This window comes from Salmo trutta, chromosome 27, assembly GCF_901001165.1.
Source record: "Salmo trutta chromosome 27, fSalTru1.1, whole genome shotgun sequence".
In the NCBI taxonomy this organism is placed as follows: Eukaryota; Metazoa; Chordata; class Actinopteri; order Salmoniformes; family Salmonidae; genus Salmo; species Salmo trutta.
Window position 1 is genome coordinate 20626072 of NC_042983.1, and position 14376 is coordinate 20640447.

The 14376-nt window shown below is 40.4% G+C and overlaps 1 protein-coding gene across 1 annotated transcript in view; it reads left to right on the forward strand.

Annotated features, from left to right (window-relative positions):
• Positions 1–14376, forward strand: part of LOC115164563 (leucine-rich repeat transmembrane neuronal protein 4) — a 60492-nt gene that overhangs the window by 3355 nt on the left and 42761 nt on the right. The window contains exon 2 of the mRNA XM_029717193.1: positions 5701–7276. Within this exon, the coding sequence (XP_029573053.1) occupies positions 5701–7250 (1550 nt within the window). The 3' untranslated portion in view covers positions 7251–7276. The remainder of the gene's footprint in view (positions 1–5700; positions 7277–14376) is intronic.

Below are 14376 nucleotides of genomic sequence, written 5' to 3' on the forward strand. Positions count from 1 at the left end.
ATCTAAAATGAACCCTACAAATAGCATTGTTGTGAGCCATAGTCAATCAATCAACAATAAAATAGTACTTTTAGTAAAAACATATCTTTAACCTACAATCTGTTGATACTATGCGATTAGACCAGTTCAGAATTTATGTGAAACATCACAGAACAGTAGAAAAATATGGCACATGGAAATCATAAACAGGCGGTTTATGGAGATAGGTGGGATGGACTGAGAGTAGCTGAGGGGTGGGTTTAAAAGCTCATGTTCTATAATAGTTATGGCTGAAAACGTGATGTATATTGTATAAGTACTATCTATCCAGATGTAATGTATATCAAAAAATCTAATTACTTTATTCTTGCTATGTAACTACTGTAAAAAAACATGTACAGTATGTAAATGTGTGTAGAATGTTCAAACAAGGTACATTTTTTTACTTCGAAAGGCCAGAAAAATAATAATAATAGTAATACAAAATATATAAACCATTTAGGCAAAATGAAAGAGGAGGATGGCATCGGCGTTTCTCTACAAGTAGGGTGAGTCAACATGTTTTTTCTACACACACACGCATGCAGGCATATAGACACACAGAAATCAGTACCATGGACAGCCCACATCATATTGATCTTACGTTGATTGGACACTAAATAGTTTTTGGTATCTTTTAGTTGTCACTGTATTAGACTAAGCATAGGTGATTAGATGATGTCGAAATGTTGAAGTGTAAATGGTGCTGGAATAGTGGAGGCAGCTCCTGTTTTCTTTGCAACTTGCGGTAACTCTCCGTGGTTCTAAATAAATAGTTGTTTAGTTGTCCGAAAATGTTGGAAACATTACCTTGCTTGACCATGCTGTAGGTCATGTAACTGTTTGTTCAATGCAATATGTTTTATGCACTTCACCGGACAGCCACTGTGTCTTCTTATTGTCTCGGGCTTAGGCCTATACAGTATACCACAGTGTCAAGGCATATGAACTAACAGGTTATAGAGCAAACAGTGCAATTATCACAACACAAAGGTTGTAATATGCCTTTTTTTCTGGCTTCCCTGGTGAGTTTACTCACGCACCACTACTGTGCATTTCTATCTGTAACATTCCTAATTTGTTGCCAAAACATGGCCCAGGTGGTAGTGTTGCTTCTGATAGAAACATGCCCAGAACATGGTTGCCATATTCTCAGAATATCAAAAATTTCTATATTTACAGTAGCATGTCTGTACTTTCTCACATTTGCCATTTAAGCAATGATGATGCCAGTTATACCAAAACAATACACAACACAGAGTTCCACTCCAAGTTTTAATGTGTAAAAACAGATACATTGCAACAGAATCACTTGGGACAAATCACAGACATCACAATATGTTAAAGAGGGCAATCTGCAGTTGAACATCCATTCTTGAACTTGTAAATGCATGATATAGATGGTATGTGGTGTGGATGTCAAGAAGACAATGGAGAGATGCTCAGCTATATAGAATTAATAAATATTGATAATTCATGAAAGGTAGTGGAAATGTGGTCATAATTTGTGCTCAAGTGGTAATCCTACAGATTCCAATCTTTCAATGAGACACTAATTTGAAATAGATCAGATAAGTGTGTTGTAACTGTTGCCAAATAATGACATTAATATAAATTGCTAAGAATGTGACATTAAGATGATTCCTACCGGCTATCAGCACCAATGACGAGCTCCCGAACCACTCTCCCAATAAGGGATATCTCTAGTGCATGTGCTTACTGGGCCAGTATAGTTAGGCCCTGTCCAGAGGAAACCCTAACGTAGGGGTTCGCAAATTATATTTTGATATCTGAAAATTCTCGCGACCCCAACCATGTTATTAACAGCCAATGTTTACTTTTTTAATTGAGGCTATCGCAGTCAATTGCAAAACAGTATTTCTGATTGTATTCTCAACTCACCATCATATACTTTTGATGTGGGGCTATGACAGTCAATTGCAAATTAGTCTGACATATTTATCTTACCACCACTAATGAGATGGGTATGCTTGATGCATGTTGCGTCAGAGCTTCTCAAAGTCAGGAGTCGTGGTCGACATCCAACCTGGATCTATATTTATTTTTTATGCAGACGAGAGCACTGAATGAGCATACCATACGTTCTAATGCTTGGAGGGAGACGGCACAGTATTCTCTTTGAGTCAGGAACCAAAGCTCCTCCGTAGTGACCCGTGAATGTGTTGTCTGCAGCATTCGGTCACATGACAGCTCGATCAGCTGTTCGATTTCACTTACCGGCATGTCAACTAAACCAGGATCCCAGTCAGGTGGGTCAATCATCTGTAGAATTTGTTGGTATTTCCCCTGCATGCTTGGGTTCAGTTTGTTGAGTTTCTCAAATATGTCTGTTACCTAGGCAAGGAGACACATTTCTTTTCATTACACAGAAAGTCTACAAAGGCTGTTTTTTACATCCATTGCAGATGACAACAGTTCCTTTCTCAATTCGAAAAATATTTCCAACACTCCCCCTCTCGGTGTGAAAATAGAACATCTGATCCCATATCTCCACATAGTTTTGCGAACAGGCGTGTGCAATGTAGTTTACAATCAAAGTTACGTTCTGAGTTTTGCACTCAGCTCTTTTTCTACCAGTTGCTCTCGGTGTATCCATTATAAATAAGTGGGTGTAACATACAATGCGTCCATATGGCAGAGGGAGACACATTCATAACTAGAGTGCAGAGGACTGCCAGCCGTCCCATGATAGATGGAGTTTTTGAGTCGTTCAGTCAGTTTCCTTTTGATTACTAGCTTTAGCATCAATTCTTAGTTTCACAGGGTTATCAGACAAAGGTTTTGATGTGAGTTCCTGTGCCTCTACCTCCCCATACATTGTTTTCATCATATCAATTGCAGCTGATAATATCAAAGTCTCTGTAATAGTGAGTGGTTTCATAGCTTAGTCATTCACCAAATGATTGAAGTGCAGCCTTTTCCCACAATCTAAAGGCATTCTCTGGTTGAATTTTAATTTACTAGGCAAGTCAGTTAAGAACAAATTGTTATTTACAATGACAGCCTATGAACAGTGGGTTAACTGCCTTGCAGAATGACAGATTTTTACCTTGTCAGCTCAGGGATTCGATCAAGCAACCTTGCAGTTACTGGCCCAACGCTCTAACCACTAGGCTAACTGCCGCCCTGGCCTCCACAATCACCCGACCACAACCTAATTGAGATGGTTTGGGATGAGTTGGACCGCAGAGTGAAGGAAAAGCAGCCAGATTTGAAACATTTTAATTTCGATTTTTAAGGTTAACCACATTACAATGATTTTGAGAGACAAAGACGATATTATTTTTAAAAAGTAAAGATTTTTAGCCAGGATTTTGGAAATGCTCCCGCAATCCCATTTTAATATCAGGAGACCCCACATGGGATCGCGACCCCTAGTTTGGGAACCGCTGCCCTTAACCCTCCTCCCATAGGCACTTGTGTATATCTGAAACAACTTGATTGGTGTAAGCAATAGGTTGAATGTGCTGAGTAAATCTCAGCTCTGTTAAAAGTACACTCAAGAAAATATTTTATCGATCATAGTGATTCATGAGTATCATTAAAACAGGTTAACATGCCCCACCAACATCAGACAACTATATAGAAAGCTCTTAAATTGCTGAAATAAGTAAATCAAATCATTGAAGTGAGAATAATCAGATTCATTTATACAGTACCTTACACAGACATGGTGGTATAGCAGGATTCAGGAAGATCGATGTGAACCAAGAGGTTGTGAGTTCAAATTCCAGGTGAGGACATGTTGAATAATCATTTCGGATGAATTGAACACGCACAATGTTATCATGTGTGTCAAATATGTCAATTGAAAACACTGTATGTTAAAAGCATTGTGTGTGAGTATTCCTAACCTTGCCAAGAGACAAGGAACTATGAATGGATCAGTGGTTCACTGATCATGGGCTTGGTAACATGACATGATGTATAATGATCTTTTTTGGACACATTTTTGCAACGTTCCCATGAAACCTGTCTAGAATATTCATATCTTATGTTCTGAGAACATGGCAACCATGTTCTGTATAGGTTTGGTGGGATATTGATGGAATATTCTCCTAACCCTCAGAAAACTGGACCAAATGTGTTTGCAACGTTCCCATGAAACTTATCTAGAACATGAATATCTTATGTTCTGAGAACATGGTAACCACATTCTGGGTAAGTTATATTTGACATTAAGGGAAACATTCCTTGCACATCTCTTGGAAACATTCCTTGCACATCACAGGAACATTTCTATGAAAATGTTAGTTCATGACCAAATTAGACTCTTAAGGAAACGTTGTGGGAAAAATAAAAACATTCCAGGGCAATGTGTTCGCATCCTCGCATAGAGTTGATCAGTCTGTTGATTGTGGCATGTGGAATGTTGTACCACTCCTCTTCAATGGCTGTGTGAAGTTGTCGGATATTGGTGGGAACTGGAACATGCTGTCGATCCCGTCTATCCAGAGCATCCCAAACTTGCTCAATGGGTGACATGTCTGGAAAGTATGCAGGCCATGGAAGAATTGGGACATTTTCAGCTTCCAGGAATTGTGTACAGATCCTTACGACATGGGGTTGTGCATCATCATGCTGAAACATGAGGTGATGTCGGCGGATGAATGGCACGACAATGGGCCTCAGGATCTTGTCACGGTATCTCTGTGCATTCAAATTGCCATCGATAAATGCAATTGTGTTCTCTGTCCCTAGTTTATGCCTGCCCATACCATAACCCCACCGTCACCATGGGGCACTCTGTTCACAACGTTGACATCAGCAAACCGCTCACCCACTTGACACAATACCCGTGGTCTGCGGTTGTGAGGCCGGTTGGACGTACTGCAAAATTCTCTGAAGCAGGTTGGAAGCAGCTTATGGTAGAGACGTTAACATTAAATTCTCTGACAACAGCTCTGGTGGACATTCCTCCAGTCAGCATGCCAATTGAACACTCCCTCAAAACTTGAGAAATCTGTGGCATTGTGTTGTGTGACAAAAATGCACATTTTAGAGTGTCCTTTAATTGCCTCCAGCGCAAGGTGCACCTGTGTAATGATCATGCTGTTTAATCAGCTTCTTGATATGCCACACCTGTCAGATGGATGGATTATCTTGCCAAAGGAGAAATGCTCACTAACAGGGATGTTAACAAATTTGTTCAGAAGATTTGAGAGAAATAATCTTTTTGTGAGTATGGAACATTTCTGGGATCTTTTATTTCAGCTCATGAAACATGGGACCAACACTGTGCATGTTGCATTTATATTTTTGTTCAGTGTACATTAGATGTTTTATCACACAGTACCACAACCACTCTCCATTATTCCCCTGAACAACCCCTAGGTACGGTGCTTTCATTCAGATCAGTGTTTCTCAACCTCTGACCGTGGACAGGCACCGGTCCCTGGGATGAAACCAATTTATTCTCATCTCAAGTGCTAGTTTGAATGTAAGCGGTTCTAGAAGCGAGAAGAACTATAGCCTGCTGGTCCCCTAAAACAAGTTGATAAAGCTTGTTTAAGAAAATAGTGCAGAAAAGTAGATAACATTTTCCCTCCCACTTCATTCATAGTGTCAACATGTTTATTCTCAGCATGATCATTTTAACAGATACTGATATAAACATATACACATTTTGAGTGTCCTTATCTTTTTTCCCCGTGTCTGCAGGATCCCTGATGCGACGTAGATGGCTCATGATCCCATTGTTGGTGCAGGGCTGGCTGCTAGCGTCTCCAATCAGTGTTCGTGAGCGAGCCTGTCCTCAAAGCTGTAGATGTGATGGAAAAATAGTATACTGTGAGTCCAATGCCTTCCGGGATGTGCCAAACAATGTGTCTGTGGGATGCCAGGGCCTCTCTCTGCGCTACAACAGTTTAGTGAATCTCAGAGCTAGTCAGTTCTCAGGCCTCAGTCAGCTTGTTTGGCTTTATCTCGACCACAACTACATTAACACAGTGGACAGCCAAGCCTTCCATGGGGTACGGAGGCTCAAGGAGTTGATTCTCAGCTCTAACAAGATCACACAGCTACAAAACAACACTTTCCATACTGTCCCTAACTTACGCAATCTTGACCTTTCTTACAACAAGCTGCAGGCCCTCAAGCCCAGTCAATTTCAGGGCATGCGGAAGTTGCTTAGTCTCCACTTGCGGTCCAACTCCCTGAAAACTGTCCCAATGCGGGTTTTTCAGGATTTGCGCAATTTGGAGTTCCTCGATCTTGGCTACAATCGATTGCGAAGCCTGACTAGAAATGCTTTTGCTGGGCTGCTCAAGTTGATCGAACTTCATTTGGAACACAATCAATTCTCAAAGATCAACTTCTCTCACTTTCCCCGCCTCACCAACCTGCGGGCACTCTATTTGCAATGGAACCGAATTAAGTCAATAAACCAAGGTCTAACCTGGACATGGACGTCCTTGCAAAAACTGGACCTTTCTGGAAATGAACTGCAAGTTGTGGATGCCAGTACGTACCTATGTCTCCCCAACCTACAGACCCTGAACTTGGACTCCAATAAGCTTAGCAACATGTCCCAGGAGACAGTGGATGCCTGGATCTCCCTCACCACCATCAGCCTAGCTGGTAATGTGTGGTACTGTAGCCCCAGCATCTGCCCCTTAGTGGCCTGGCTGAGGAACTTCAAGGGGAACAAGGAGACCACTATGATTTGTGCTGGGCCTAAGGAGGCCCAGGGAGAGAAAGTGATCGATGCAGTAGAGACATTTAGTATCTGTAAGGTCACTCCCACCACCCCTTTTATCTCAACCACAGCCTCCCTCAACATCCCATCTCAGCCTGAGCTCCTGCCCCTTCCCACATTGTCCAGGGTTGAGGAGGAGTTGACTCGCAGTGCTACGACCATTCCGTCTCCTTCAGGGGTCTCCCCTACCACCCCAGAGCAGGACTTTGAGTATGTGTCTCTCCATAAGATTATTGCTGGCTGTGTGGCACTTTTCCTGTCGGTGGCTATAATTCTCCTGGTTATTTATGTGTCCTGGAAGCGCTACCCAAACAGCATTAAGCAGCTCCAGCAGCGCTCCATGGTCAAAAAGCGGCGAAAAAATGTGCGGGAAACAGAAAGCACTCTCAGCTCACCTCTGCAAGAGTATTATGTGGACTACAAACCTGCAAACTCTGCAACTATGGATGTGCTGGTGAATGGGACTGGACCCTACACATACACAATCTCAGGCTCCAGAGAATGTGAGGTATGATCCATTTCCACTGCGGGGCACCAGAGGTAAATTTCTCAGTGATTTTGGGGATAAACATATATTTTACATTATCCTCTTGCTGTTTGTTTGTTGGATAGGAAATATGAGTCAATGCATTGTGACTTGAGTCATAACATGCCAGGCTAGTTCAGATCCATTTGTAAACCCAGGTCATCTTGTAAAGTACAGTATGCCTCTTTCAGTCAAAAGATAAGCATCATGAATTGATTGAGAGAGAGTGAAGCTCGAGCTTGAGCTTTCCTGCACTCCTGTTTGAATATATATCTTACAGTGCACTGTAGGCAAAATAGAATGATTACTTTTTTTCTTTACGTACCATGTCAAGTCACTGTGCAGTGAGTCTTTGCCTATCGTGTATATTCGCTACAACAGCATACCTTGCCGATGGCTTTATATGTGGTAAAATGTCACTATTGTCTTATTTGAACTCTCACTCTCGTGATTGTGATAAATTGACAGAGGCTATACCTTTATCACCTCTCGGGTGTAATTGCTGGTATATTACATGACATTAAAGCTCAGTAAAGGTATTGAATTATCAAGTACAGGAGATCCTCAGTAGAAAACAGTCTATTTCTATTGAGATAAGTTCGATCTACAGTATTATCTCAAACCTGGCCTTTCTCTCTCTCTCTATGCCTCTTTCATTTGATGTTTCTGGTTCTAGCCAAAGAGGTGAAAAACCAGGCAGGTTTTTGTTGACAGTGTAGTACCACAGTAAGCAGATGCCCTTGATGTTGTAAGATGGCAATCAGGCTGTTTTATTACAGTAAGAAAGACCTTGATTTTATAAACAGAAAATTGGAAGTCTGCATTGGAGATCTGAGACTGAGTGAGAGGCTGTGTAGCGAGCTACACTTAGTGGTTTAGAACTGAGTAACAGAGGAATGTATACTATAAAGCAGTGTTTCCCAACCAGGGGTACTACAGGGGGTACTTGAGAAGACTCATGAGACCATAGGCCTACTGGTAAAATGCACATGAGGGGTTCTTCAGGGGTACTCCAGGCAGAGCAAAATTCAGTTGGTGGTACAGTAACCGAAAAAGGTTGGAAACCACTGAGGTAGAGGTAGAAGGGAAAGGTAGAGTAGTGAGGAGAAGGAAAGTGGAAAGAAGGTTCATGGACTACGAAGGTTTTCCCTTTACTACTTTTACCCTTTAACATATCACCACTATTTTAGCCAAACACCTGTGTTTCCTCTGATGTCTCTCAAAGCCTCATTTGATAAAGATTAAGCGGATTTATGGTCATCAGTTCATTGATTTGTTTCCCAGCCAAAATACTTATTGGAAAGAGAGGGGACATTGCGTAATTGCGCCACCAGATTAAAGAAATTCTGACATAGGGAGCCCCAGCAGATCTCATACTGTTAAGCTTTACAAATTGAGCATAACAATAATGTGAACTGATATTATGGCCCTCTGGCCCCCTTAATTACAAGGCATCTAATCAGATTAAGCCAGTCTATTTCGCACATTTTACCTTACAGCTGCAGTATTACAGTATACCATACATTGAAATAATGCTTATCAAAAGTAAAGCAATGGCATTCATATTTTGACTACTGAAGATGGAAATTCATGCTGCATAGCTTCTTTTTACATGACCATTTCTAAGGAACACAGACAGATGCTAAGGGGTTAAGGGAGGAAGTCGCACAGAAATACTTATTGATTTGCCCATGCTTAATTAGGCACTTTTGCGTGTGCCCTCTCTTTCCCTGATGCCATGTATCCGTCTTTCCCTGTATTGCTGCTTGTTGGCTTTTGGCAGAATGGTAGATAATGATTAACAGGGCATGCTTTGCTTAGGGAGATATAGTAGGGCCACTTAAGTCTGCACCTTTCTCTCTGACTCCGTGTTCCCTTTGGTAGCCAAAAAGCCCATACACATTGGAGTGGAGAAAGGTTGCTCATGAATTGCACCAATATTATTGAAGGTAGTTTCTATTTCCTATAATATTTTAGCACCACTTACCAGTGCTTTGCCTCGTTACAGTATGTTTTTCTTCATTTCCTCCTCAAGTATCTCAAATCCCACATAACATACCGAAGGCGAAAGCACAAATGCATTTTAGATGCATGTTCTCAGTAATGCCATCCATTATTAAGTGCACAGGTGCAGAACAGTTTCTAGTCAGGAGGACGTCCTCTGCAGAACAGTTCTCAACCACAGTCTGCAGGAGAAAGCTGAGGTGAGAAGAACTGAGAATGAGAATGAGGCGATTCCAAACCAGGACAGGCCAAAGATATTTTGGGTATCTGAAATTGTCATGGCAATTCTCACATAGAAACTTAATAGGGAAGGAGGATGTTTGACATGCTTTTTACATTTGTGTCACAATTTGTTTTTAGAAAATCATGATGAACGTTAAGAATCTGTTCTTAACTGACTTGCCTAGTTAAATAAAGGTTAAATAAAGCAAATAAAAAAATAAGTTAGTCTGACGACTCACATTAAAATCCTTCTGCTGCTCTATCGTTCTCTACATACTTTAGTCTGAGACTGCCATCATTGAAGTCATTTGTGGTGACGATGGGCACAAGGGGTGTTATACAAAAAAAGTTTGGGTAGCCAAGCAAGATGAAAGTTGTCATTTTAGGCCCTTTTTAGACCTATACATGCCTCCTGTAAGACCCTATTGTCCGTGAACCATACCTGATACAAACAACATCTTGGTATATTTATGCTCACAAAATGTTACATTAATTTATTCATTCAACATCAAAAATATTTATATTCATATTTCAAAAGTACCTTTGCATCCTGTAAAATCCTATGATCTGTGAACCGAACCAGACAACATCTTGGTGTCATTATACTCCTTACAGTGTGCTTTAAGATATTATATTATCTCAATGAACTCCTTTTGATTTTGTTCATTTCTAGACATGTTATTTGGAAAAATATTTTCAAACCGGTGTGCCTGGCACCTACTACCATATCTCGTTCAAAGGCACTTCCATTTTTTGTCTTTCCCATTCACACTCTGAATGGCACACATACACAATCCATGTCTCAATTGTCTCAAGGCTTAAAAATCCTTCTTTAACCTGTCTCCTCCCCTCATTTACACCAATTGAAGTGAAGAATCTGAGATCCCAAAAATATTTTCGGGCTGTCCTGTCTTGGATTTGTCCAATGTGGTATATGAGAGCACTAAATGGAATACTTAATCTGGTTTCTGTTGGCAGAATAACTAATAGCCTTGCAGATGAAAAGAGCAGAGGTTTTCCTCATCTCTATTATCCCTTGTCCTCTCCTCCTCAATGGGCAGCCAGAGCAGTTGGAAATGTGATAGGATTTCTGTAGTTCTCTTTTATGCCAAACATCAGAATGCAGAGCAACCTTAAACATGTCCTCTGAATATGAGACAATTAACATTTGAATTACATTTTTGGTCACATTGCATTTTCAGGTGTAAACATTTCAAGCCCCAATAGCTCTACTTTATTGTCTCTACAATCTCATTTTGCCCTCCCTCTTGCTTTGTAATGTAAAAGCTGTTAGTTTGTGTTTTCAAGCTGTGATCTCATGTTACAACCTGGTCTCAGAGAATTTTGTATTATTCTGTATGTACAGTACCAGTCAAAAGTTTAGCCACACCTATTCATTCAAGGGTTTTTCTTAATTTTTTACTATTTTCTACATTGTGTAGACATCAAAAATAGGAAGTAACACATATGGAATCATGTAGTAACCTAAAAAGTGTTAAACAAATCAAAATATAGATGCCAAGAGTGTGCAAAGCTGTCATCAAGGCAAAGGGTGGCTACTTTGAAGAATCTCAAATATAAAATATATTGACTTCTTTGGTTACTACATGATTCCATGTGTTGTTTCATTGTGTTGAGGTCTTAACTATTATTCTACAATGTAGAAAATAGTAAAAATAAAGAAAAACCCTTGAATGAGTAGTGTGTGTCCAAACTTTTGACTGGTACTGTAAATCCAAGACACACCATTTAGTATGATATGCTACGTTTCGTATGGTATGTATTCATTTGTGGATGTCCATCATCCATTTCGTATGATATGTTCCGAATTTGAAAAATGTACAAAATGTTACAAATTTGCAAAATGTACAATATGTTACAAATTTGAATAGCTGGCTAACATTAGCTATGCTAGCGTTTATGGTTAAGGTTAGGGTTAAGGCTAAGAGTTAGGTTAAAGGGTTAAGGTTAGAGGAAGGGTTAGCTAAAATAGTTAAGGTTAGGTTGAGGGGAAGAGTTAGCTAGCATGCTAATTAAAGTAGCTAAAAAGTAGTAAGTAGTTGAAAAGTTGCTAATTAGCTAAAATGCTAAAGTTGTCCGTGATGAGATTCAAACACACAACCTTTGGGTTGCTAGATGTTTGTGTTATACGGCTACTTATCCACCCCGACCAACCACCCTCCTTTCATTTTTGCCTGAAGTAACCTTCTGTGTATGTAACCATATCAAACGTAACATATCATACTAATTTGAGTGGCCCATATTTACTATGTTACGTCTAGTCTATGAGACCAGGCTGCATGTCTGTGAGTCATTCAGTATAGAGTGAGATGTAATGATATAGTAAAGCCCAGAATCTCTCCTTCCTCTTTGGCTCCCCTGGTCATGTTTCAAGTATCACTCCCTTTCTTTGAAATCAAGGAAAGAGTTTCTGTATAGGTTGATTTGATTTATAGAAATTAGATTAGAGTATGAGCATGGCTGAATCAGACACAGAGTAATCTCCTTGGTTAAACAGGTGGACAGCATCCTCCCAATATTCCTCAACAGATCTCAATGGCTAGTTCATGATAACATTATTCAGATTAATATTTTAATCGGAATGGATGCCATGACCCAGTCCTTTATACTGATCAATTTTCCCTCCATTTTCTGAATGGAAATATATTTGACTGATAATTGTTTACAGGTTCCCATGGTTTTATACCATTCTTAGCTCATTTATCATCTCTGCTACAGCGTCTTGTAGCCTATAGTATATCAATAGATGGAACTTTTGGCAATGGAAAACATGATATTTCCAACTCTTTTTCTATGGAAGAGTCGTAAACAGATCCATTATGATTTAGTTTGATAAGGTTTTGTCCATATCAGTGGTGCTGACATATTAAGCTTTTTTTTTTAAACTCAAGTACCTCATGTGAGGTTATTGCTGTTCTGCGCTGCGTCCATGTTGTTGTCATGTGCTCCATTTTGTTTGGTTGTTACATTACATTGTGTGTGACACAGAGAGAGTGAGTGGATGGAAGTGGTTTGGGAGGAAAGGGAGAGAGATCAATGTTCTGTAAAACATTGTCATCACAGATAAATCAGTGGGTGAGATTATCCTTTGACCGGAGAACAGAAGCATTTCATCAGTTGGAGATGAGGAATGTGTATCAATCTCCCTCCCCATTCATGTTTGACATTATTGAATCCTCCCGTTTGTGGCAATTCTTCTCGATCTCAGTCAATCTCTTTTTGTAGTGATTGAAGTCCAACGTCCAGAGAGTATGCGGGAGGGCATGCTTAGCAAGAGAATGGTACTATCCAGTGTTTACATGAGTGACAGAAGAAGTTAAGTTGTTAAAATAAATGCATTTGTACCCAAATAAACAGGAGTTATAAAATACAATTTGACCAGCTGTGTACTAACGACCAAGAATATGGTGAGCAACAAACTGGGTTGTGTGTATGCATGCTTAGAGAATTAACTGAATTTGACACATATTTATGGTTGTGTATTGAATCAAGGCTCTGCATATGGAAAAGTCTTTGTGTCATCTTAACATTGAGTCTGGTTTCATTCACAATTGAAGGCCAATCTTTGAACATATGTTGAGTGGGCATTGTTTTGATATTCTTAGAAACTATTTGATTGAAATATATTGTAGCAATTTGGCAGAGATGCCAACCCAGATATGTAATGGAGCCCTTTGAGAGCCCAGGCTAAAAGGTTAATTGGTCGTTATCCAGTGATTGATGTCAAGGTTGTCTAGACATGCCAAATTAGCAGTGTCTGAGGTGAGATGAAGATGGGTAATGGCTCATGAGACAGCCTTGAAGCTTATACAGAATTGCTTTGGGAGAAGTTAGAAACAATATGCTGCTCAAAAAGCTGTCAGATACCATAAGGCTGATTGACGGAGGGACTTTTGACTTTTTGGGTATACCGCCCTCGTAGGTTCAGTTGATTTCATCACACTCACATTGCTCATGGCAACCTTGTTCTCAACTCTTTTGATCAAAACAAACTGTAGTTGGAGACGTCAGGTTGACTATAGCTGAATTAAAGCACCTCAAACATATGTTGAAAAAAAAAACCATTTCTCACAGACTAGTTGTAGGCCTGTTTTATTACAGAATTATGTGTATGCATTACTGAATACTCATCAGCTAGCACCCATTATACAGCCATTACAGAAATCTGAGGGTGTAAATATGAAGCCTGCAGTACATAGTATGGAGGAAAGATGGGGAGGTAAATATTGGTGAGGTAGTGTCAAGATTTAAGGGCACTGACAACCTGTCTGGTTTTAGACCAACTGAGTTATAGCTCTCTCTTTCTCACCTTCCTCCCTATCTCTCTTACCTTCCTCCCTCTATCTTTCACCTTCCTCCCTCTATCTCTCACCTTCCTCCCTCTATCTCTCTCTCTCTCTCACCTTCCTCCCTATCTCTCTTACCTTCCTCCCTCTATCTCTCACCTTCCTCCCTCTATCTCTCTCTCTCTCTCACCTTCCTCCCTATCTCTCTTACCTTCCTCCCTCTATCTCTCACCTTCCTCTCTCTATCTCTCACCTTCCTCTCTCTATCTCTCACCTTCCTCCCTCTATCTCTCACCTTCCTCCCTCTATCTCTCACCTTCCTCCCTCTATCTCTCACCTTCCTCCCTCTCTCTCTCACCTTCCTCTCTCTATCTCTCACCTTCCTCCCTCTATCTCTCACCTTCCTCCCTCTATCTCTCACCTTCCTCCCTCTATCTCTCACCTTCCTCCCTCTATCTCTCCCTTCCTCCCTCTATCTCTCACCTTCCTCTCTCTATCTCTCACCTTCCTCTCTCTATCTCTCACCTTCCTCTCTCTATCTCTCCACTTCCCTCTACTCTCTATCTCTCACCTCTATCTCC